The following is a 25,016-nucleotide window of genomic DNA, read 5'->3' on the forward strand; positions in this document are numbered from 1 at the left end:
TGTTTACTTAACCCTCTGACCTCAAGTCTCTCCACAGAAAATGAAAAAGGAAACAAAGCCTCCAACAAGGATTATAAAGAATAAATGGGTAAACACTCTGGATGCCATAGCAAGCCATCCATGTAGTCACCGTTATGCAGGTACATGGGACATACATCCTTAGCATGTTCACTCAGGTGTTTCCTGGAGAGCCTACTCCTGGATAGGCATTTCCCAGCACCACACCCAACGGCACACAAAAGAATACTACCTTTTCTAAGATTCTTTGGGGCCAAGTAGTGCTTCCTGGCAGGAACCTGCTATGGATGCCTCCTCAGAGGCTCTGCCAGAGCCATACTGATACAGAGGAGGATGCTTGCAGCTAACCATCAGACTGAACACGAGGACCCCAATGAAGGAGCTAGAGAAAGGACTGAAGGAGCTGAAAGGGTCTGCAACCCCATTGGAAGAACAAAATGATCAACTAACCAAACCCACCATAGCTCCCAGGGACTAAAACTCCAACCAGTGAGTTCGAATGGAGAGACCCATGGCCCCAGGTGCATATCCAGCAGAGGACAGCATTTTCTGGCATCAATGGGAGGAAAGCCCTTTGGTCCAGGAAAGGTTCATTCTCCCAGTGAAGGGGAAGGCCAAGGTGCTGAGGTGGGAGAGATGGTTGGGAGAGGGAGTGTCTTCATGGAGGCAGAGAGGGGGTGGGGCTGGGACTGGGAGAAGGGGATAATGCAAATGCAGAGAATATCCAAGGGGGGGGGGATTAAAAATGCTTTGGAGCCATTGTAGGAAGCAAGCAAGTAAGCTAGAGTCCTGTATCATACAGCGGGACCACCAGGAGAGTCTGAGATAACGAGGGAAGATTTTAATCTGACCCTGACTAGACCCAGTTCTGGCAGGATTGCTTCTCAGCTGAGTCCATGGCAGGTCAGAGATCGGCCACTTGACTCAGAGTTGGAAACAAGGGTTTGAGGAGCAGATAGGGTAAGGGGCCCAGACCAGAAGGTAGAAGTAATGATGTACTTTTTAAGCGGCCAGCTCTGTCTACAAAGAGAAGGAAGTGATGAAGATGGCAATATTAGCAGAGACCAAGTGAGGGGACTTGCGAGAAATGCCAGAGTATTAGTCGTCATCCTATAGGGCATGAGGACTCCACGCCAAGCACTGATAAGCTCTGGTTTTGTTTGTAGACGAATCCCTCAGACTGAACCTAGGGAGTGGGTTAGACAAGAGGAACTCAGGTAAAGAGATTGGTTTGGGGCACTTATTCTTTTCCAGTGGAGCACTTTCCTGGTGGGTGACAATAAGCCAATGGCCTGCCTAATGTGATTCAACTTCAAAGCACTCACAAGAAGAACCCATGGATGTGACAGCTTGCTTCACTGGCCTGCTGGCCCGTCCTGCTGGCCCATCTTCTTCTTCTCTGATCCTAGCTCTGCCCACATTTCCATGGTCACTGGCAATGAAAGACTGTGAGAATTCAGGCAACCTTACTGGGGACTTTGGCTTTTCAGTGAGTCATAAATCACATCAGAAATCTCTTGGGCTTATTCAGACCACCATGTATCCAAAAACATTTTTTAAAAGATACATCACTCTAATTGGCACTGACACACACACACACACACACACACACACACACACTCACTCACTCACTAAACAAAAGCTAAATATTTTGCTGGGTCACCAGTGAGACTAGAAGGGATACTTGATGGATGGGACGGAAACCTGCCCAGGTTGGAGGTCAGAGCATGGCTGAGGGAGAGAGTGTATATCAGACCAAGTGCTACGTGCTCATTTAGGCTGCAGCTCTCAGGGAAGCTTGAAAGAAAGGCCACCCTGGTGAGAAAGGAGAGAGACTAGCCCGAAGGAAAAGGCAGTCACAGGTATGAATCCTTCACAGGTATTGTTAGCAATTTTACCAGGAAAAGAAAAATCACACCAAAACTCACATTCTGTCATCACAACCTTCTCCCTAGATAAAAATCTGACTTGCACAGTCACAGGCATGTTTGGCAAAGCTGGGGCGTTTTGACATGAACTGCCTCTATGCAGCTTCAACTATGAGATGGTGATCGGTTGAGAAGGGAGGATCTCTTTGTTCCTTCTTTACAGCCTCCTGTTATACTTCATGTGTAGATCCATCTTGGGTTTGATATTGAGAGCTGACTAGATTCTGATTCTGGCTCCAACAAGTAGAGATGGTGAAAGTGGAATCCTCTTCCCAGCGGCAAGCTGGGGAGAAGCATCAGGAATGTGGCACCCAGAACTGATTTACAGTCCCCCGGTGAAATTAGCCACACCCAGAACTCTCTCTTCAGCTAATGGCTAGCTGTGGCCTCCTACGGAAGTCCAAGTTAGCTGCAGAGCCTTTTGATGCTAGCTTGGGATCTTATTTGTGTGGATAAGGAAATGTGTTTTCTTTGCCATGGCAACTCTGGAATCAGTTTGCCGTGCTGATCAGACCCCTTTAAGATGATGTAGCAGCTGAATGTACCCTAGGGTCTTCCAATACCCTTAATGTAGTGATGGGTAAGTTAAATTAAAACAAAACAAAAATATTTCCTGTCAGCTATCACAGATTACCCTCCAAATCACAAGGGTTGTCTTCACATAGATGGTGCCACCCTAATGGCATAAAAGTGTCCAAAAACTTGCAAAAAAATGGGATTCAGAAGAAGCCACACCCACACCCTGGAGCTTGGTGCAACTCTCAGAAGTTTTTGAGTTCATCTGGGAGGACCTCCAGTATCTCACTTTGCAGAAGGACTTTTCTGGAAGTATCCTGGCTTAGAGAAAGTATCCCCTGGGTATTAGCTGTCCCCTTAACTTGAAAGCCACCCTGTCCTTTCTTTTATTTAACCTCCTTTACAAGGCCTGGCACCACCCCTCTCTTCCCAGCATCCAATCCCTGGTCTTTGTCCTTTGTGCTGGCACAAAATTTCCTTTTTGTCGAGCTACTGAGCACGTTTTAATGTCTCTGATGAGCTTGCTGTAACCAGACAGACTGGCTTCTTGAGAATTAAGTCTAATCCAGCCAGGGTGCAGTAAAGCCACATTTGGCCTACCAAACCATGGCGAGCCAGGCCACCTCCTCCCCACACACAGCGTGTGACTCGTGACTTCTAGGAGGACACTGATTGAGATAAAGGTCATTTGGGATTTCAAAGCAGCCTCTTTAATTGTTGCTGGTTTTTTTCCTGTTGTTTGTTTGGTTTTTTTGTTTTTGTTTTTGTTTTTGTTTTTGTTTTTAAACACCTAAGTCATTTTAGTTTTACAGCCATCAAAAGGATTTTGCAATCAAACTACAGGAAAGCACATAGAACTTTTCATCTTTGAGACGGTTAAAAACATTAATTAACAAGAGCAGGGTACCTCTGAGGAAGAGGAAAAGACTCTGTCTGGACATGCAGCACTGCCCCTCTCTCAACTCCCTGATGCTGTGAGACACACCCTCGTGGCCCTGAATCTGGGCTTTGCGTCTTCCCAGGGCTTACAGGAGTTGATCTCCAATACAGGGCCATGGGAATTTATGCCAGGGCATGATGTGTAGGTCATGCATGTATATGTATTGGTGGGGGAAGTCCAGGCCACTGTAAAATCATGCACCACAGGGTCAGCTGGATTTGGGTGGAAATTCTAGTTCAAATGCTATCTTCCTGTTTTGTGGACACTTGTCTGAGGTCCTGACAGGAATCATGGTGAATTAAGTAGACACTGTAAACTGGGCCCAGATGTAACCCTGATTCTTTGAAGTCCCTCACTGTATAGTCTTATGTGAAACTATCACTGAACACTACGGCCAGTTGCAAAGGACAGTCACTGTGCTAGAGGATTATGTAGCCTTTACTTTGGCATAGAGGACAACGGGCCCAGTAGGATTTGCCTTCCAGATGGTTCTGCCTTTATGACTGGGCATTTACCTTCCGTCCTGGCAGAGACAATCACTGGCACAGAGGGTCAAGTTAATGAGGTGGAGACCAGGAGGAGTTGATGTGCTTTTCAGTTCTACTATTTGCTAGCCATGTCGCCTAGAGATCTGGCTATAATTTTCCCATCCATGTAGTTCTTCACCCTCCCTGGGGTTGGGAGGGTTTGGTAAGACACAGACAGTATTTAGCATAGTTTCTAGCCCGAGACAGATTCTGTGGAGAATAGCAGGAGACAAAGGGTCAAGGTAGGTAGTCACTTGGGCCGAGCAGACTAGCCAGGTGCTTTATGAACTCCTCATTGGCCATGTGTTTTATGAACTCCTGATTGGGAGATGCAATGAACATTAGAGGGTGAAAGCAGTCAGTGCTTTCAAGTACTTTGAAGAAGACCACAGTGCCCCCAGTGACCCAGTGTAGGGATGGTGAGAGTGGCGTTTTTAATTGCTGTGCTTTTTCATTCAAAGATTTGGAGCAATTATAATACATAAAATTAGGCAAAAAAAAAAAAAAATAATAATGAGAGAAACAGAAAAGATCCAAGCCATTTAGAGGGTGACATGCATATGTAGGCTCTGTCATTGCTGATTTCTATTAGAGCTGGGACTGACCAGGGCCATGAGATCTCCCACCCAAAGACTCATCACTATGGAGACCTTGATTTGCCACAGTAGTATAGGGAAGGGATGTCACTCTGCCACAAGTCTGCCTGTCCTTCACTTCTGCCCTGAGAAAAGGCCATGAATGCAGATCGATGTCTCCCATTAAGCAGTTTATGTATTAGCAACCAGTTTACCCTGGTAGTACACTCACTGGGGATGGACACCATGTGACACTGGTCTCATTGCCTTAGAAACCAGCCATGGCATCGGTGATCATTAACATTGGCCAAGGGGGAATATTTTCAGGCTGCATTTGTTAGAGCCTATGATGTTCTGGTTGGGTTCAGCCACATTTATTTTTAGTGCTTCTTGGGCTTCCCCGGGACTTGAGGGCTGTGTCTTCTATCTAGTGAGAATAGCAGTGGAGTTTGGAGGTGTGACCAGCTTGCCCTGGCTCATGAAGCATGGAGGCTTGACAAGGTCTAGCTCCCAGGCACTAGCTTTTAGCTGCCCTCCAACAGCCTACCTTGAAGGAGTCTGAGCCGTGAATAGTGAGCTGAGACCATTGGCACTGATCCCCCTGGAGTAGTTCTTCCAGGTCTTCCTAAGACTCAGTGTGCCTGGCACAAGGGCCAAGAAGCATTTGGTATTCATCAGAATGTGGGCTGCCTAGGTCAACAGGAAGTGAATAGATAGATTGTCCACAGGAGAGAAAGATGCCTGTGTTCCTTGTAAATTAGCCTTTTTAGCCTTTGGAGGATGAGGATAGAGAGGAGGAGAGGAGAAGAGAAGGAGGTCTTTACCAGGGGAAGGTCCTGCCTGCCTGGTGAGAGAAACATCCTTCCGGATGTCTGTCTCTGGCTGACCATACCCTCATCCAGATGGTACATTCCTAGACATAGTGTCTTCTTCCCCATTTCCTTCCTTCCTCTCTCCCTTCCTTTCCTCTTTCTTTCCTTCTTTTCTTCCTTCCTTCCTTCCTTTCTGCATTCCTTCCATTGGTTTTTGTTTACTTCTTGCTTTATTATGGCAGCCCACAGCAGCGTGAACACTTAATCAATTGGGTCCGTACCGTATTTGTTGCACAGAGACCACAAGTATATGTGTGTATAGTGCCCTTGGGCTTTTCCCAAAGGAACACTGGAGAAGCAAAGCCATTGTCATTTTCTATAAGTCAGACTGGCTACACCTTGACCTACCTCATTATGCTTCCAAAGCCAATTTGTAGGTAACACAGAAGGAGTTTGTATCCAGACCATTGAAAACTGCACTTCAAGCAAGCCCTTGGGTAGTTTTGGCTTGCTCCAGAAATGAGTGTCTTCTTGTCCCATCATTGTAGCCACAGGCTTGTTTGTGTGCTCACCACATCTGGCCTTTATTTGAAACTCCACCTCAAAGTATTTCATAGCACACAATATCTTTCCTTATTAAATTCTCTCGTACATATTGTTTTTGTAAAACAGGCACCAAAAGCTGCAGGCCTACCTGTGGCTCTGAGACTGTGTTCATAAACCTTTGGAAACCGTTTGCAATCCGTTAATCACATTTTCAAAGGAAGTTACAGATTACAGATACACTAACAATTGCCATATACAATGCCTGGCACTGTAATGGGCTCCTTACGAACAAGGAACAAGGAGGGGAAGTTGTGGAGCCAGGCCTTGGATTTGTCCCACAAAGAGGTTGCATGGGGGAAGGGAAAGACAGTCCCAGAGTGGGAGGGTTTAGAGCTTAACTGTTATACTGTTGCTTGAAGGAGGCATGGGGGGAAAGTATGCTCAAGCACAGAAGTGCATCTTGGTAGGAGGCAAGGCATTTTATAAATCAGATGTTCCCAAATAATCATTAAAGTTAAGAAGTCTGTAAATATTTCACATAAAAAGTATTTTGTTATGCAGTGCATTGGGCTGGAGAGATGGCTCAGTGGTTAAAAGTACTGACTGCTCTCGTGGAGACCCAGGTTTTATTGACAGCACTCACATCCGGAAGCTTACAACTTCCTCTAGTTTCAGGAGATCCCACACTCTCTTCTAGCCTCAGTGGGCTCTTGTACACATGTGGTGCACATAGACCCAGTCAGACATGCACATATACACATGCACTTAGATATAATAAGTAAATGATCTTTTAAAAGTAGGTTATGTATAAATAAAAAAGGAAGGCATTCAGTGTGTACAATCTGATCACCTGATGCTCGGAACTCCAGGCAAGATTATTTTTAAAAGAAGGGTGTAGTGTGGGCTGATGTGGTGGAACAGACCACTAATGCCAGCCCTTGGGAGGCAGGCAGATACATCTGTGTAAGTCAGAAGACAATCTGGTCTACATAGTTCCAGAGCAGCCAGACTAATAGGGATACTCTATCTCTAAAAGGAAAGAGAGCAATTTGGGAAGCAAAGGGGCAAAGGTGTCAGGCATAGTGTGGTCCAGGCACACATATAACTCCAGGACTATCATTTTAGGCTCAGTGTGGTCCAAGACTATCATATTCCATTTCTACTGCTTTCCTAGCAAGGGTGTCATTCCCAGGGTGACTTAAACTAGGGGTCAAGGTGGCCATCCAGTGCTCCAAGCTCTCATCTCACAGCCTTAGCAGTGCCAATGCATAAAGAACTACCTTTTTCTGGAATAATCCATGAAAGTATCCCAGATGGAGTCTTTTGAGTCGCCTTTGCATTGCTATAGGTTATGTCCCCATTTCTGATCTAATTCCTGCATTCTTGAATGATGTGATCTTCCCCATATTGTTAGGCCCTTACCAGTCTCTTACCCTGCAATAGTGGTACCTGCAAGAAAACCTAGGCACTTACCCTAGAAATTACATGAAATGGTGTGGCCAGTGCATGGGTCAATAGGCATCCCCACCTGCTAAGCTTTCTTAATGAGGAAAAGGTAAAGTCGGTGTGCTACTGCCTGCCCTTAGTCCCTCTTAGCTATGCCATAGTCTGCTGAGTTTTCTTTTGCTAACCTAAAGGAATCCCTGTGCTTCATTGATACCTAAGTTCTGATGTTCACCTGTTTAAGAAAAAAGTGTTTCAGACCCATTGCACATACTTGGTTAAACAGACACTAGGGAGGGCTCTTTGTCACAGGGAGTTTCAGAGGGTGTAGCTCCAGCTCCTGTGTCTTTCAGTGATGCTGACATGTAGGGTCTTACACAATGTCGCAGCTGATAGACCATCATGCTGGAAGATCTTTTACGCTACTCTGTGGTCGCTCTCACAGTTTTTCTTTGTTTTTGAAATGGTTTCACGCTTTAGCTCAGGCTGGTCTGGAACTCACTAAATATCGCAGATTAGCTTGAAACTCGTGGCAGCCTGTGCCTTACTCTCTGCATGCTATGGTGTTAATGAGCCACTGTGCTCAGCTCTCTCAGTTTCTTGAGTAGATTCTTGGTATATTGGCTTAGGTCCCTTCAGTGGTGAGAAAAGAAAATGAGAGGCTAGAGATGTAGCGTACGTGGTAGGATGCAGATGTGGCTCATGTGGTAGGATGCTGGCCTATAATGTGCTAAATCCTGGGTTCAATCCCTAGACCCACATAAACTGTGCAAGTCTGCATTTGCAGCACTTGGAAGTTAGAGGCAGGCAGATCAAAAGTTCAAAGCCATTCTCAACTACATAACCAATTCAAGATCAGCTTGGATCGTATGGAACCCTATCTCCAATAAAGGGGAAAAAGTATCTAGGATGTTAAACAGATTTCTCTCTTGTAAATGTTACCTCCAAAGATCTGAGTACCTAAGCGAAAATACAGGTATCTCTGTCAAGAGTCTGGACTCCCCATTGTAATGTACATAGCAGAGGGAGATAGTTGGTCATCCTCCTGCCTGTGACAGTGACAGAATTATTGGCATATCCTTCCTTTTAAGGAATTAGAAAATGCCCAATTCTGTGCAGAGTCAGGTCTTCCTGGTTTAAACACTCCTGTTATGCCTGGGATGAGCTGCCAAGGTGGAGGAGGATTTAGCCTGCCTCTCTTGGCAAATTCTAGCATCCCTACTTTGCAACTCAGTGAAAAACACCGAAGCAGCTCAGTGGCTTGCTTAGCACCAGGCATTCAGTGTGGTAGGGAAAATGGCGGTGCCTCTGTACTCCTTTCTTCGGATAAAATCCTGTGCATACTTTGAGGATAAAGATGTTTTTGTATTTAAGAACTTAGAGTCGATTTAAATTTAACAAAGGCTGAAATAACAAGAGGCGTAGGCAGGGAAATTACAGCAGAGGCTAGCGGGTAGTGAGGTACCCTTCCCTCCTGCCGGCTGAAGGCTCTTACTGGATTTTGTTAGTTCATCAGAGCTCATCTTCCTAGCTATGGGATGGAGGGATGGGCAATAATGGAAGCAAAAATAATGGAGGGCTACACAACAAGTAAGTGTGTGGGACAGGGGAGTGATGCTTAACTGTCTGTCCTTACTGTTTTACACTTTGCATGTGTGGGGTGTATGTATGTATTTGTGAACATGCAGTCGAAAGTGCATGTGTATACATGTATATCCCAAAGCCAGAGGCCTACCTTGGGTATCTTTCTCAATAATCCTCTATTCATTTTTTAAGGCAGGATGTCTCATAGAATCTGATGTTCATTGGTGGCAAGACTGGCTAGTCAATGCACTCCAATGATCTGCCAGCCTCTGTCTCCACACCCAGTACCAACGCACCACATCTCCCTTTTACATAAATCTTGGGGATCTAAGCTTGCATGCCAAGCACATTACTATCACCATAGCTCCCAAAATGCATTATACTGTCAATGTGTGTGTGTGTGTGTGTGTGTGTGTTTTCTGAATAATTGAATAAAGGAACACAGTGAAGTGACCAAAAGATAAATTCTTTCTACCAAAGCAAAACAGAAGAATGGTTCAGACCCATCAACAAGCAACCCAATAACCTGTGATACTATGCTTTTAAAGTTTACTGAAATAGGCTTGGAAGCCAGTGGCCCCCGTACCTGAGGTTCAGAAGGGCTGCCAGACTGCCTTCATATAGAGAAAGTCCTGAGTCCTAGCTCACTATGCACGTCCCCTGTGGCTCCTGCTCATGGCTCAGACCCAAATCTCCCCCTCGTTCTTCCTTCCTTCCTGCTCCTACTGCTTTTAGCAAGGCTGGTTTGTGCGGCCTCCATGCACACAGGAACTTTCCCTAACACAATCCAACAGCTAATCTGCTATCGTTTACAGTGGCTTCTTAGAGAACCACTTTCTTTCCTCTTCATCTGGAGTGGATCTGATGTCATAAAAGTGACTGTGAATGGTGAATGTCTTGTTAACTGGAAACCTCATAGACAAGAGTGTCGGCCCGGTTGACAGCATGTCCTTTTGAAGGCAGTCAGGGTAGCCTACTTGGGTGGTGGTGTGGAGGGTGGGGGGAGACTTTCTAGAGATGGTACAGGATTCCCACAGTATAGTTGCCAGGGAATAAAGAGTACATGGGTAACTTTGGCATTGTTTGGTACTACAGTGATGGAATAGCCACCCCTCCCCTCCTGGACATGGTGCCCTTGATTGCATTGAGGGATGCTTTAGATTTGTTTGGTTCTAAAGAGGCAAAGGTTTCTCCTTTGTGTCTGGGGCACATTCGGTAACTGTGTCTGCAATTAGCAATCAGTGTCCAAAATGACAATTTGGGGTCTTAAAATACTTAGACTAATGTTGTATCTCTCTTAGTAGTTTTGTTTAATCAAAACAGACCTGAATCAAAGAGCAGAAAGGAAAATGGGTACACTTCTAGGCATACGTCTTATATACATGTACAACTATGTCAGTGTACTATGAACTTAGGAAGTGCTTGCTTATCCTTAGCCTGCAGCAGAGGGCAGACTTTCCTACCTTATAAACACCCCAGTAACCAGCAGTAAAGGCCTCAAGACACAAAACATCCCAGACACAAGAATGTCCGGTCAATAAAATGGTACACTTGCTGGTTGACTAACACCGGTGATTTAGGGCAAGCAAGTGAAAGCATTCTCCAGATATTAATGCACTCATCAGCTTTTCCAGAGAAATGCCCTAATGGCCATTAAATCTGGCAGCGATTCCCAGTACTCACATCTACTCCAGGTGAAGGAGCTGTGCTTACCTCAGCACTGCCAGGGCCAGTAGCAGCCAGAAGGTCTGTGAGTCTGCAAACTGTTCTCAGGATGCTGAGCCCAAGTCCAACTGTGGAGACCAATATTTTGTTTCTCTGCTGAGGAGCCTGGAGGAGGTTGGAGACTGGAAGTTTATGAAGCATGAGAGAAAGGACAAGATTTGATAAATATATGTAGGAAGCTCTTTTCCCTGCCACAAAGGGTTATGATCATCAGCTTTAGAAGAGAGATGGGTCACCCCACCCTTCACATATTCCTTCCAAGGGTGGGGTAAATATTCTTTGCACCTAGCATTTTAGAGTCAAGGAATTTTCTAGGCAAGCTTACACCAAGCAAAGAGTTGACCTTTATATTCTCCAACTTGGAAGGAGCATGAATAGCCATGGCTGACGTTAAAATCCGTACATTGCCACCCTCAGGACTGACCTTGGGTACCCATTGTTTCCTTGCAGCTCTTACTCAGCAAGAAGGATAAAGATGCCCGGGTTGATGATTTCACCACCATTTGTCTTTCTTTTTCTTTTTTTTTTTTTTTTTTTACCATTTGTCTTTCTTCCCTTCCCTATGTTAGTATGAAGAAGGAAAAAAACGAAGGAAGCCTAATTACAGTAGTGTGGATCTCTCAGAAGTCGAGTGGGAAGATCGGGACGATGTGGTAAGTGACCCTTTTCAGACCTCATTGTCAAGGACTATGTTGACCATAAAGGATAGTCCAGAGCATGATCCAGAGGACAGCAGAGGGCTGTGGTGACAAGAGACCCTTCTATTTTAGTTGGAGTTGGATAGCTCCTGCCAGTCCGCTGAGCATAGGAAACTCTGGTTTCCTCTGCAGCTGATTCATTCCACTTCAACCTCAGTATAATTGTCAGGTCTTGCCTTACGATCTTCAGAGAATGCTTGCTGGACAACAGGGAACCCAGGAACTACAAAGATATGACATCCACAGGCCAATAAGACAGGTCAGATGGACAGAATGAACTTGCTAGGTCTGCATGGACACAACTCTTGTTTCCAAAGAGCAGCAGAGGAACTTGAAGACCTACTTTCCCTGTGTGTGGTTGGCCTCCCAGCCACACTGTTACCCCCACTCCAATTCCCATGTCCTGTGCTTCTACCCTTCCCATGGGATGTTACAGGAAGTCATTTGACATCCCAGACTATCTCCTTGGACTTTATAGAAACAGGGCTAGCGTCATAACTCCCTTGTTGCTGCTTTCTTCCTTTTCATAGCCTCTGCTCCCCAAATGGCCTCAGCTAGCAGAAAGCTCAGGTTCTTCTCCCTTGCCCATAAAATGCAAAAGCCATATCTGTTACAGAAATTTAACATAGCCCTGTCTGGTTAAACCCAAGTTTAGACAAAATAAAGTTGTCATTCAATAAAAGCTACCCCTTCATCTGCTCTTCTTTTCCTATCTGCCACTGTTTTGGCATCATGGAGAGTGAATGGTCAAGAAGAGTTTGCTGTCTTCTCTTTCTCAAGCACTGTGACCAGGATCTTGGTGGATTCTTGGGATAATCTGTACCTCATGTTCTTGACCCAACCCCTGTACCACTGTGGACAGCTACACTGCCAAGACTCAAATCCCACCTATGTGGAGAATGTCTCTAGGATGTGGCCATTACTGCTTCCCCTCATGGTTGGCCTCACAGATGCTTTGAGGATTGAACATATTGGTAGAGTGATGGATAAAAATGTGCTCACACCATTATGTGGCTACGTGAGGATGCTGGGAACGGGCCCCCTAGGATCATGATGCTAATTCCAACTCTGCTTCTTTGAGAGTAGCTTCTGCTTGCTTTGTCTTCTATGGTCACCATGTCCCATGTTCTGTTTTGACCTGACAGGACACTCTCTGCATCTTTCTCAGAGTGTTGGGCTTTACCATAGACATAGATTCTCCATCTTTTCTATTACAATCAAGGAGGAAGACAGACTTGGTCCTATTAACCCATACTTCCCAAGTTCCCTCTCTGAGGGGCAAACACACCCTCACCTGCAACTTGAGGTGATTTCTTGCTCATTTTCCTCTTACTATCCCCATGCTCCTGCTAGTTTTGCAGGGGTGGGGCTGAACATCTCCTTTTACTATTCATGGTTCTGAAATGATTTTTGTCTCCCTATCACATTTTCCTTTATGAATGGAGCTTCAAGTGTCAGATTCCCAAAATGACCTTCACTGTCATCTAACTTACAGGGCTGAGTTCTGGGTGTCTACTCTTAGAATTTCTGTTTCTTAAGTCAGACCAATATTCTCCTTATGGACAAATTGACTTCTGTCTTTGTCTGGGTGTCTTGTGGCAAGAAACCCAAGGCATTTAAAATATTGGTTTTTTAAATATCAATGTGTTTGACATAGAAAAACCCAGGCCATCATCTCTCTTGTGAATTTGTGCCCAAACAAACTATTGGGGAATTTTGGAAATCTCTGTAACACATTTCTATATGGAATGCAAAGAGGCCCATATACCCATGTACTAATATGGAAGCTTGCAAATAAGTGACAAAGGACAGGGTTCAGGACAACATGGAGGAAGGACTGTGGAAGCAGAGCTTACTGAGCCGTATCAGTGAAGACTTCCTGGATGCGGAGAAGCTGACCCACTTCTCATGGGCAACAAGACTCTTGTATAATTTAATGAGACATTTGTAGCATAGGCCCTGCATACTTCCAAAAATGATACAATGTCAATATGTCATTTACATATTTTGCAAGATAGTCTGGACAAGATTACAATAAAGGGGCTGAAAGGAAGTCTCCATTGGTGAAGTGCTTGCTGTGCAAACAGTGGGACCTGAGGCTGATTCCCAGCACCCATTTAAAAAGCCAGCCATGGATGGTGTATTTCCAGTTGTAATTTTCGTACTGGAGAGGAGGAGCTTGACCTAGACTAAGGGGTCCCAGCAAGAAATCCTGTTCTGAGGAATACAAGCTAACATTAAACTCTGGCCTTCACCCCCTACATGTGTACAAACCCTCATGTACAACCACTTGCATATAGATACATGTATATTACTGTACATACATGTACCTATACAAACACACATACAACACATTAGAAAAGTACAGCACATACAAGAGTGTGCATGTGACTTCTGTTGTCATTATAGGGTCAGTTAGATATCATGTCAATTATTGTGAAAAGACAGATATTTAGGGAACCCATGTGTCAGTAATGTCTAAGCAGCCAGCAAGGATCACCTCTGGGGAAACAAAGTCTTTATGTTCTTTTAATTTATATTTTCCTTACTTCTTTTCCTTCTTCCATCCCCTTCTAACTACCCTCCCTCCACTCTTCCCATATTCTGTCCAACTCTCAACTTGATAGTCTTTTTTCATTGATTATTAATTACTGATACACACACACACACACACACACACACACACACTATATATTTGAGTGAGTGTAGGGGTATTTATGAATAAGCATGTGAATGCACAAATATATAAAAATACAACTTGATGAGTCTGTTTTTATTGTTTGTGTGAATATGGTTTCAGGACTAAAATTCTGGAGATGGCTGAAGGAATTGAGGATGGTTTTCTGTTTTATTCCTGTTACATTTTAGTCATTGCTGAACTTTCAACAGTGAACATGATCATTTCTATAAATAGAAAAGGCTCATATAAGTTACAATAGCTACCAAATAAGGACCTTTTCTTGTGTACAGTCTCACTTCAGTGTAATGATGAGCTCATTTACTTCTCATTACAGTCCCATCAAGAGTTATCCCCATTGTACAGTTAAGGAAACCGGGGGAGAGAACTTGTGTCACAGTCTGTCTCAGTTAGTGTTTCTACTGCTGGGAGAAACACCATAACTATGGCAACTCTTATAAAGGACAGCATTTAACTGGGGCTATCTTACAGTTCAGAGGTTTACTGTCATGGCAGAAAGCATGGTAGTATACAAGCAGACACGGTGCCAGAGAAGAAGCTGAGAATTCTATATCTGGATTAGCAGGCAGTGAGAAAAGCAAATGAGCCACACTGGGCCTGGCTTAAACATCTAGAACCTCAAAGCCCATCCCCAGGGGTCTGACACACCTCCTTAAACAGAGCCCTACCTACTCCAACAATACTACATCTCATAACAGTGCCATTCCCTATGGGCCTATGGGAGCCATTTTCTATCAAACCACCACAGAGTCCAAAGGTACATATCAGGCTATCTGGCCCCTAATCTGTGTCTTTGACACACATACTTTAGTGTGCCATGGAGAAGGCCCTAGAGCTCCAGAGTCCCCGAAGACTTTACTTGGTAACCCATAAATGTGTTGAGTTTTTACAGTGACTACAAAGTAAATGTTCATCCTTATGGTAGTGTTATGGACTCTTTGAGCAGAAAAGAGAAGCCTCTTCTTGGCTCCTAGTGGGCTAAACATGGCAGACACATATACACTTCCCCTTTGCTCAACAGGTTCCATTATCACCCAAGCCAGTGGTGTCTAAGTTTCTTGCTTCACAGTCATGACCAATGAATATCAAAGAAAGATATCATAGAGGCAAGTGAGTGAAGTGGTTTCTTTAGATTTTTTTATTTATGTATGTGAGTCTTCTACTTGTATGTATGCCTACACGATAGAAGAGAGCATCATACAGAAGAGGGTGCCAGATCTCAGAATAGATGGTTGGAGTCACCATGTGGATGCTGGGAATTGAACTCAAGACCCCCGGATGAGCAGCCATTGCTCTTAACTTCTGAGTCATCTCTCCATCCCACAGTTAAAGTTTTACTGTAAAGTAAACTGAGCCCCCTAAACCCCATTGAAGCAAGAAAAGTTCTTGAAAATGAGCTACCAAGTCGTACTTTGTAAAGGGGTTGCATATAAATCATGAATCCAATTGGAGAAAATTCAATTTAGTTTGAATTGTTAGTTGAACATATGTTAATTGGTCAAGTGAAAGTATGAAGTCTCAGGAAAAGCCCACCCTTGGAAGACAGAGGTCCTTGTAAAGTATCCGTTTTCTTGGAGATATCTATAGTTTGAACATACACATAGATTTTTTTTTTTTAATTTCCTACAACCCTGACTGATTGCACATAGAATGTGGGGCAACTTTGCTCTGAATCTTTATCAGTCTTATAGACACACCATGATGGAACCCATCTAACCCAACTGAAACCCATGCTGTTACAATGCAAGACTTTCTTCTACTTCCCTCAGAAAGCGTATACTTATTTCCATGAGTCTCTTGGAAAATGTCTCCAGAGCCCTTTCTTCCCAAAGCCCTATGAAGGTTTCATACTGGGACATATTCTGAGAACTTTGCTCACGTATTCCCTAGGCCTTTGATTGCACATTTTATTCTTCTTTACACAATTTTCTCTTTTTCTGAATCTCATGCTTGATCCCTTGAACTCCAATCCCCCTGTGAGCCCAAGAAAGGAAGGGATCTGTGGCTGGGTCTCTCTGAACCTGCTACCTTGAATGTTTTCTTGATAATGAAATGGCTATTTATCTGCCCTGTCTCACATCTCTTCTATCTGTAGGCTTGATTAGGTAACTTACAGGTCAGAGCTCGAAAGAACAGGATCCCTGTGCCTCTGAAAGCTTAAAGCCATATCCTAACATGGACAAGAATTAACCACTCTGAGAATGAGGAGACTCAATCTATAACTACCACTCTCTTATGGGAAAGCATCCTTTAGTGAGCTCTGCCTAAAAGGGAAGAGCAGCAAACCTCAGGTGGAATGAGAAACCAGTCTTAACTGGAATATGATACTTGAAAAGTAAGTGATTTGATGGGTCACACAAGGTGAGGACCCCCAATGATTCCAGGGAAGCATGTGTGAGCCAGGTACCAGGGTGTATCCCAGAGGCTGGGGAGGCTGATTAGGGGCTAAATTGTTATATCCATAGAGGAAGTTTTGCCTTTTATGGTATTTGTCTCATTGTGTTGAGTGCTGTCTCTGTGGTCACTGCATATCATATGTACAGATGCCCAGGATCTGATAGGGAAGACAAAAGGTAGAGCATACCATTCACATCCCTGGGACTTGCCTTTCTCTGGATGTGCTAAGTCAAGCATCTATGCATGTGATTTTCAATGACAGCTTAATCAGCTAACATATGGACACACAAAGATTATTTTTAAAATTTTCCTCTGCCAAGCCCTTTTTATTTTCCCCAGATGTTTATGATTACAAATCCAGGCAGTGGCAAGTTCAAAGGCTGTTCAGAGCAGCACCCACAGCCATGCTTTCCCACTTTCTGCAGAGATGACAAGACTGTTGTTGCTCACCATTCTTGTCTGAGCTCCGTGAACCTCTCTCATGTGTGGGTGACACTGACTCCTTGAATGGATATGTGCAAGGAATTATTTGCAATATACAACCCAATAAGATAGAAGAGTGTCTTTTTAAGGATGTTTCAGCTTTGCAAAGTACATTTCAACCATTAGTCTCTTCCCTCCTCTGATAGTGAGAACAGAACACTACCTTCTAATAGGTTCTGGGTCCCAGGGCTTGAAGTGTATAGATGGTCTAGCTATTGGGATGGAAAAAACCACAGACATGGTCAATTTTCTAAAACTTGTTCTTCAAAAAAGCAAGAAATAACAATAAGATAGTTATTTTTATCTTGTCACTTAGGTAACAGAGGTTAGGAGCTTGTGTGTGTGTGTGTGTTTGTGTGTGTACTTATGTATGTACACTATATGCATGAAAAAAAATTCCTCTGAAGCCAGAAGAGGGCATCACAATATCTAGAGCTTGAGTCATAAGTGGTTATGAGCTGCCTAATGAAGATGGTAAGAACCAAACCCAGGTTCTCTGCAAGAGTAGAAAGTACTCTTAATCACTCAACCATCTTGTCAGAACCAGGATCTTGGGCTAACGAGCTGAGAGAGCCTGTGATTATTTGTGTAAGGTTCTTAGTCCAAGACCTCGGTTTTTCCTCCAGTCAAGTAGGTACAGAGATAGAAATACAAAAGATGTTTGTGAGTTTTAGAATTAGTGTCTGGTCATCAGGAAAGACTTAGTCAACAATAGTTACCAGTAATGGGAGATTCTCAATAATCTCATGGCTACAGGTTACAAAGGTCCTGACAGGGACTTTGGGTTTGAGTGGCACTTCTCAAGGTCAGTTTTAATTGGATAAATGACAGAAGAAGATGTTGAGGCACAAAGAGATCAAAGAACAGAAGTATGTGTCAGTGAGAAAATTCTTGCTTCCTTGGGGTCCCTGATGACCCACATTGTCCCTTCTCAGTCTATCCAGCTTTACGGAATTAGGAGTAGAAAGTTGAAATCTGCTGAGGTAGGTGAGATGTCACTCAATGGGCTCTGGCCAGTGAGGAAAGGGAATGGAGTCTTTGGCTGTGCAAACCTGTCCTCAGCACAAGGTGCATTTTTCATACGGCTCACAGTCAAAGCAGCTGGAGAAACATTGGTAAGAGGTTGGACACTGGTGTGCAGTGAACCAGAGCATGAATTCTGATTCCCTTAGCTGGCAGCAGGCTTGTGATATCCCACCTGGGTGAGTAAGATGGCTGAACAGATGAAGACAATGATGCCTGCTGGTGAGAGTAGTGGTCAGAATGGAGGATGGCCAAGGCATGGAGAATACATAGTGTATAGCAGGCACTCTTCTCCCTGGTACAATTATGAGATGGCTGCTGTGCTCAGTTCTGTTTTGCAGAAGAGGAAACTCAGGCACAGAGAAAGTAGTGATTTGCCTGTCATCATAAAGTGTTAGATGATACCATCATATTGTCTCTTAAGTCTGTTTCTACGTGACAGCATTCTGTCCTTCCTCTCAAGGAGGTACTCAGGAAGGAGAGCTTATTTTCGTTGTAAAACTAGAATAACTGTTGAAACCTTTGCCTCTAGAAAGCATCAATGACCCTGGCCTTGAGCCTTCCTTGGCCCCATGCTAATTGTTCTTTGCTACCGGGGGTCTGGGGGAGGCTTGGCAAGGAGAGGCTGACCTAATCTCTGACTTGCCTGGGGAACTTGAGAGGGGAAGGTCCCAAATGGCTTTAGGCAGGCACCAGAATGAGGAAAAATGAAAACCATGTTAAAGATAAATTGAGCCCGTTCTTAAAAGTTAGAAAGTAGACTTAATTAGGACCAGCTCTCTCCATCCAAAACCACAAAAGTTAAAATGGGAAAATATTTCCAGAAATGCCCATTATGTGTTGTTAAAAAAATATCTAAAGTAAAATATATGTTTTATTTTATACATGCCTCCAGCTAAAAATTATGTTTTTACTCTCTCACTCTCACAGAAGATGGGAATGTGAACCTAAATCTAGACAGCCCTGAGTCAAATTTGGGGTGCTTGCAAGCCCCGCCGTTTTCTATCAGCCCATCTCTCGAAAGCTCCTCAAAGGAGAAAAGAAATTAAAACCAAAAAATAAAACAAAACAAAAAACCTGAAGTGCAGACAGAGAAAGAACAGTTCCCCATGGGCTGGCATGCCAGCCTTTGTTCCCATCCCATTAAATGGCCTTTCCTGTCATGTCCCGTTGCTGCCATGAAGGCACATCCTTCATCACCCAGTCTGCTGTCCTCCTCTGAACTCGTGGAAGGCCACAGGTAATTAGATAAGGTCAACCAGGGGGAGGGGAGGCAAACCAGGCTCACTGTTCCAAGATGGGACCTCCAAAACTCAGAAGCAGGGTAGGCGCTGGTCACTGTCCTGTCAGCTAGACCATTAATTGGGTGACCATCTGAATCTGGTTCATGTTATGGGAAGAATTACTATCTCCCCAGTGCCCCCCTCCAGATCTTTTAAACTTCTGTTTAGAAAAATGTCTTTAAACTTGATTATCATTTGAAAAATGATTTCTTCATGACAAATCGGTACCCTTTTTGAAAACCAACTTGTCCTCTAGAGACATTCTCATTTGTTGATAGTTTTAGCAGATTGTCTGGAGTTCATTCTCTGACCTCTGGACTCATCAACATCCTGAGGCCTTTCTTGTTGCTGCATGCCCCTAAGGGGTTCACTTATGCTCCCCAAATTAGAGTCAAAAGCCATTTATCCTTGTTCATCCCCCCACATTGTCCAGATGCAGCAAAGGATGTGGGGTTCACTTGTGTACCCCAATTCAGAATTGAAAGTCATTTGTCCTTGTTTACCACCACTACTACCCCAGTAGTCCAGGAGTAGCAGAGGAGACAGAATCTTCCCTGGAAATCTGATTTCATGTTGCTGGGAATCCCATCTGGGCTTTGTATGGGAAATGACTGTGGCCAGGCACCAATGACACAGAAACCCAGGGAGACATTGACTTCTGATTTCATTTCCTTGTTCTAGTTGCGAAATGCCATGGTGAATCGGAAGACTGGGAAATTTTCCATGGAGGTGAAGAAGACCGTGGACAAAGGGGTACCTTTTTCTCAAACATTCTTGCCACTTCACTAAAACAAACCACTGTGAAAAAAAAATTAGCTTTGAAGGTTCTATCCGGAATAAATCTCTTTCGCTGAGCTCACTTCTCTCTTGTCTTTACTTTTATCTCTAACAAGACTCATGTAGTGCTATTAGTAACCAGTTCACAGATTATAGTTTGTTGATTTCTGAAGGATATCATCTAGCAGACTAACCATGTTTTCTTTTCTCTATGACTTTTCCCCCCTGATCTAGAAACGGGTTTTGGTGATGACCAATGACTACTACTATACAGACATCAAGGGTACTCCTTTCAGGTAGAGCTGACCAGAATCATGGACATTCCATCAGACCTTCAGTGTGTTTGTACCCAACCCGCTGGCCTCTCAGAGCTCATCATCTACCCGAAGGCCAGAAAGACTGAGGAAGGGGCTTTGCCCAGGCTTCTTTTTGTCTTTGTTCTAGAAGGGGGAAGATGGTACAGGCCCACCCAATAGTTCATCCATTTGCCATGGCTGCACATCCCATTCCCAACACAAAATCTCCATGGTTCCCAGGAAAGGGTGGAGGAGACCAGTTCAGAGGGTCGCCAGGTTCTCCCCATCTTACCTGCTACTTTCTAAGATCCATTTCTCACCTTCTATTTCCATAACCCAGTAATCCCGCAGGTGGCATTTCACCCCACCTTGTGCTTCTGTTTCAACTTTTCTGGATGTCTTTTTATGTTGTCTTTCTGTGATAGTCCAAAAAAAAAAAAAAAAATTCACTGTCTGCTTTCAGATACTTATGGAACATTCTAAAGTGGCCTGCTGCTGTTGTTATTTGATTTGTAGAAAGCAAAACAAAAAAACCCCAATACTCATTTTAACAGGGTTGCCTTATGCTCTTGGACTGGTATCTTTCAGAGTTAAAGAGAAGTTACTTAGTATAGAGGAATCTGAAAAGTATATTCCAGCATCACCATCACCCACTGCTAAGGATTATGAGCAGATGCAATTTGGAACCAAGAGGAATCAAGGAACACACGAGCCACTAAATGGCTTTGCCAAAAGAAGGAACTGTTTTAAAAAAAATTTGTCTCTTACTTTAGGCCAAAACCAGAAAGGCATTTAAATCAGCAATATGAATGTGGGAAAGCTGTTAGACTAGGAACTGGACCAGGCTGAAAAGCCAGACATTTGGTCATGCTACTACATTGAGTTTCATGGATGTTCTTGCTTTTGCCTTTGAGAAGGGGTTCAGTATTTCTGGGGGCTGGGGATCTCTGAGGAAGGTCAGTATGGAGATATGTAAGGTGGTAGCAAGGAGCAGGGTGTGTGGCCTCTGGAGGACATCCAGGAGAAGGCTTTCTGGAGGGGCAAGCTGTTGGCCACAAATCTTGCAAACACACCAGCAGCCAATTGCCGCTGGCATTTCCAATCAGAAATTACTTAAAAGCAGCTGCTTGACCCTAAGAAAAACCAACACCCACTATAATCAGTGAGGTTTCTGAAAGTAAACTGTTGGAAAAATTGTTTACAGAACATGAAATGGAAATGTGAAAATGGAAAATAAAAGAAAAAAGACAAAAAAATAATGTTAGCCCACAAGTCTATTCTAGTCAGTGCCCTAGACTTCAAGGTTTGCTTTGTTTCTCCGCACAGTTTAGGTGTGGCGCTCTCCAGGGGCCATGGGAAATACTTCTTCCGAGGAAATGTAACCATTGAAGAAGGTAAGGAGCAAACTTGGGCTGGCTAATTCTTGGGCAAGGAGAGGAAGGCTGAGAGCTAACTCCCAGTGGACTGAAGAGCATGCCTGACTTTCAAGCCCCTGGCTAGTGATTTGGGCACTTGACTCAAATGATTGCCCTCTGGGTGCTGTTTTTCTTGCCAGTTTTGTGTGGGTTTCTGAGTGGTGGGAACCCCAGCCAGTGTCTGGCTTTACTGTATTCTTTTACCCATAAAGTTGTGGAGGCAAATTATGGGAATCTCCTACCACCTTTCCTATTCTCATATATTCATTGTTAGAAGAAGAAGTAAATTAATGTAAAAACTCAAGTCTGAGAAGGGCCAATGCATAGAAAGGTCTGGAAGCCTTTGCTTTCAACATAGTTGGGCCATTCATCTCATTGATTTTATGTTACCTTTCTCCCATGGGAAATGTGACCACTGAAGAGATTGACAGAGGTTGGGAAGTGGAAGTAGGGTCATGTAGGTCTAAAATCTACCTCTATAAAGAGCAGGTAGACAGTGACCTCCATAGACTCTAGCCGTCTCCAAATCCATAAAGTATAAAGTTGTTATAACAGAAATTGTTCTTTATATACCTCAACAGCCCACTAATCCTAACCAGTTACCATTTCCAATATTGTAAACACTTGGAATTAGGTGAGCATTTAGTCTATAAAGCATGTTGAATAAAGCATTTGCTTAACCTGGCCTTTAGCTCAGGTCCATTTGTCCATGGGCCCTGCAATGTTTCACAGGCACTTAGGGTTTTATCTTAGAAGGAACCATGATGTCTGATGGAGCAAAAGGGAGAGCAGAGGGCTCTACCAGGTGCTGGGTAGAAGTAAGGATGTACCATTTAAGAGCCAAACATATGGCCTCTCTTCTCAAAGATATATAAGAGAACAATGAGTCAACCTTGTGACCTAGACAAGATATACACTACAGGATATCTTCTTAAAAGCCATGTTTCCATTTCTAGAATTTTCTAGTTTCATGAGCTATGTGTAGTTTTGAGGGCATCAATGACCCCCAAGCAATTAAATTCATGCCCAAGTCATTAGAGATGAGACTGAGAAAATGACTCATAGTTAGAACAGAAAGAGAGGTCCTTTAAAACTCAAATAATAACATATGTGAATACACTGTAGCTGTCTTCAGACTAACCAGAGAGAGCATCAGATCCCATTACAGATGGTTGTGAACCACCAGGTGATTACTAGAAATTGAACTCAGGACCTCTGGAAGAATAGTCAGTGCTCTTAATCACTGAGCCATCTCTCCAGCCCAGAAAGAGAGGTCTTTAGTAGACCATTACCCTTAGCCTGTCCCTCCCTTGCTTTCCCTTTCTTGTTTCTTTGTCTCTGTCTGTCTCTGTCTCTATCTCTCCATCTCTCTCTCCCTCTGCTCCCTCCTTCTTTCCAGTCCTCCCTCCCTCTGCCTTATAGTTTCTGCTCCTCCTCTCTTCTCTCCAGCACACAATCATCTTTGTCATGTTTTGAACCATTTCTCTGCTCACTATCTGCTTCCTGTGTGTTCCACAGCTGTTAGGCTGAGCCATGGCATTGAGAGAAATTCAGAACTAAGCAAGAAATTAGTTTGAATACTCAGCAAGGGGTCTAGTGTCTAGTTATCCACACAAATGAGATCAGATCTTCCTCTCTCCATGGGTCCTCTGTAAATAAAAAAGACTCAGCCCAGGAAAACTGCTTTCCCGGAGGCTTCTAGCCAAAAGCTCATCAACAGTGAGAGGTTTGAGCTGATCATAGTTCCCTTCTGTTCTTGGAGTGGAAAGTTCCTGCGGATGGTACCCATATTTCAGGAGTTCTGTAGTTAGGATGGCTACTCCACAAAATGACCAGGTTCTCCTTATGCTTTGCCAATGCTAGCTGCTACCAAGATAATGAATAAAAAGATAGACTTGAAATTGTAAGGACTCAGAGCTCAGGGTTTAGCCCAATGGTAGAGCATTGACCTAGCAGGTACCACATTCTGGTTTCAGTCTCCAACATCCCTAAAACAGTGTTGAAGCTTGAAGCCTGAGCTGATTGTCTTGCTGTTGTGACTTTTTATGATCTCTTTTGATGAGTTGCTTCTTTTACATAATTATACACAATGATGATGGAGTAAGTTGAGTCCATGCTATTGTTCTCCGCTTCATTGGGTATGGTTTTATTTTTAAACAGATTAAAATTAGAAGGGAAAGGACTTGAGAAATTTTACACTTATTTTGGTATCCAAGAAATCAGAGAAGAAATTATAGTGAAATTGGTCCCTCTGGTCTCATCTGGGGGGGTCTGTGAGACTGAGCTGGGGTGAGCTTCAGGGATGAAGAGCTGGCTAAACTGTAGCTAGAGAAGGGAATAGGCCTGGCAGCTTCAACGCAGCATCCTGGGAAAGCATGGGCCACAGAAAGGCCTCCACTCCTATCATTCCTGTCGTGAGCTCTCTCTGCCATCTGCATGGCCTCCATGCCTCTTTGCTTTAGTCTTTGCTTAAAAGTCACTTTTCAGCCTGACCACCACAGGTAGAACTGAAGCAAAGTTCTGAGTGAAGCCTTTCCCATCTCTGTCCTCCCTGCCCTTCCCAGGGCTTTCTTTGGGAGCTGTTTGGTTTGTTGCCATCTTCCCAGCATCTATCATAGACTTGCACCTAACTCAGGAAATGCATTGAAGGTTGTGAAGGGAAAAGGAATCAGAAAGTAAGGGCAAGAAGGAGAGAGAAAGCAAGAAAGGAAAGAAGAAAGGGAGGAAGGGAGAGAGAATGAATAAGATTGCACTATGGACTAATCCTTATCTTATTTAACCATTGCAGAGTTTTTGAGAAGAATACTTAGGTAGGAAAGTTGATATAACTCAAGGGTTGGCATGATATTCCCAAGTGTTCAACAGCTTCCTTCCTATAGCACTGAGCAATATTATTTGATATATCTATATTTTATGAATCTGCATTGGACGCGGAATTTGGAGCACAGTGAGTCATTTGAGAAACTGACTCTCCGTGAATCATGTTATAAACATCATCAGAGTCACTACGCATATGAGCAAAAGTTCTCTGCAGATGATTCATTGAAATCAATGAGGTGGTGGCTCCACAGAGTGCATTGTCGCACTCATGTTGCTGTATTATAATACCCAAGGCTGAGACCCTATAAAAGTTTCTTTAGTTTACATTTTTAGAGTCTTAAAATTCAACACAACAGGGCCAAGGCAGAAAGGGAAATTACTGTATGCAGCAGAGCCTTTTGTATAAATGAGACGGTAAGAGACCCATTGCTGGGCCCACTGTATTCATCTCTCCACTGATCTCTAAGCCCTAGCCTTCAAAGTTCCCACCCTCTCAATGCTATTGTATTTCA

The 25,016-nt window shown here is 43.8% G+C and overlaps 1 protein-coding gene across 1 annotated transcript in view; it reads left to right on the top strand.

The window, feature by feature from the left end:
• The window catches only part of CACNA2D3 (calcium voltage-gated channel auxiliary subunit alpha2delta 3), a gene marked incomplete at both ends in the record, with an annotated part of 779,660 nt that overhangs the window by 606,116 nt on the left and 148,528 nt on the right, over positions 1 to 25,016 (top strand). The window contains 4 exons of the mRNA XM_080926621.1: positions 11,184 to 11,267; positions 19,878 to 19,949; positions 20,208 to 20,269; positions 21,596 to 21,663. Of these exons, the coding sequence (XP_080782747.1) occupies positions 11,184 to 11,267; positions 19,878 to 19,949; positions 20,208 to 20,269; positions 21,596 to 21,663 (286 nt within the window). The remainder of the gene's footprint in view (positions 1 to 11,183; positions 11,268 to 19,877; positions 19,950 to 20,207; positions 20,270 to 21,595; positions 21,664 to 25,016) is intronic.

Source organism: Micromys minutus (assembly GCF_963924665.1).
Source record: "Micromys minutus genome assembly, chromosome: 12".
Classification (NCBI taxonomy): domain Eukaryota; kingdom Metazoa; phylum Chordata; class Mammalia; order Rodentia; family Muridae; genus Micromys; species Micromys minutus.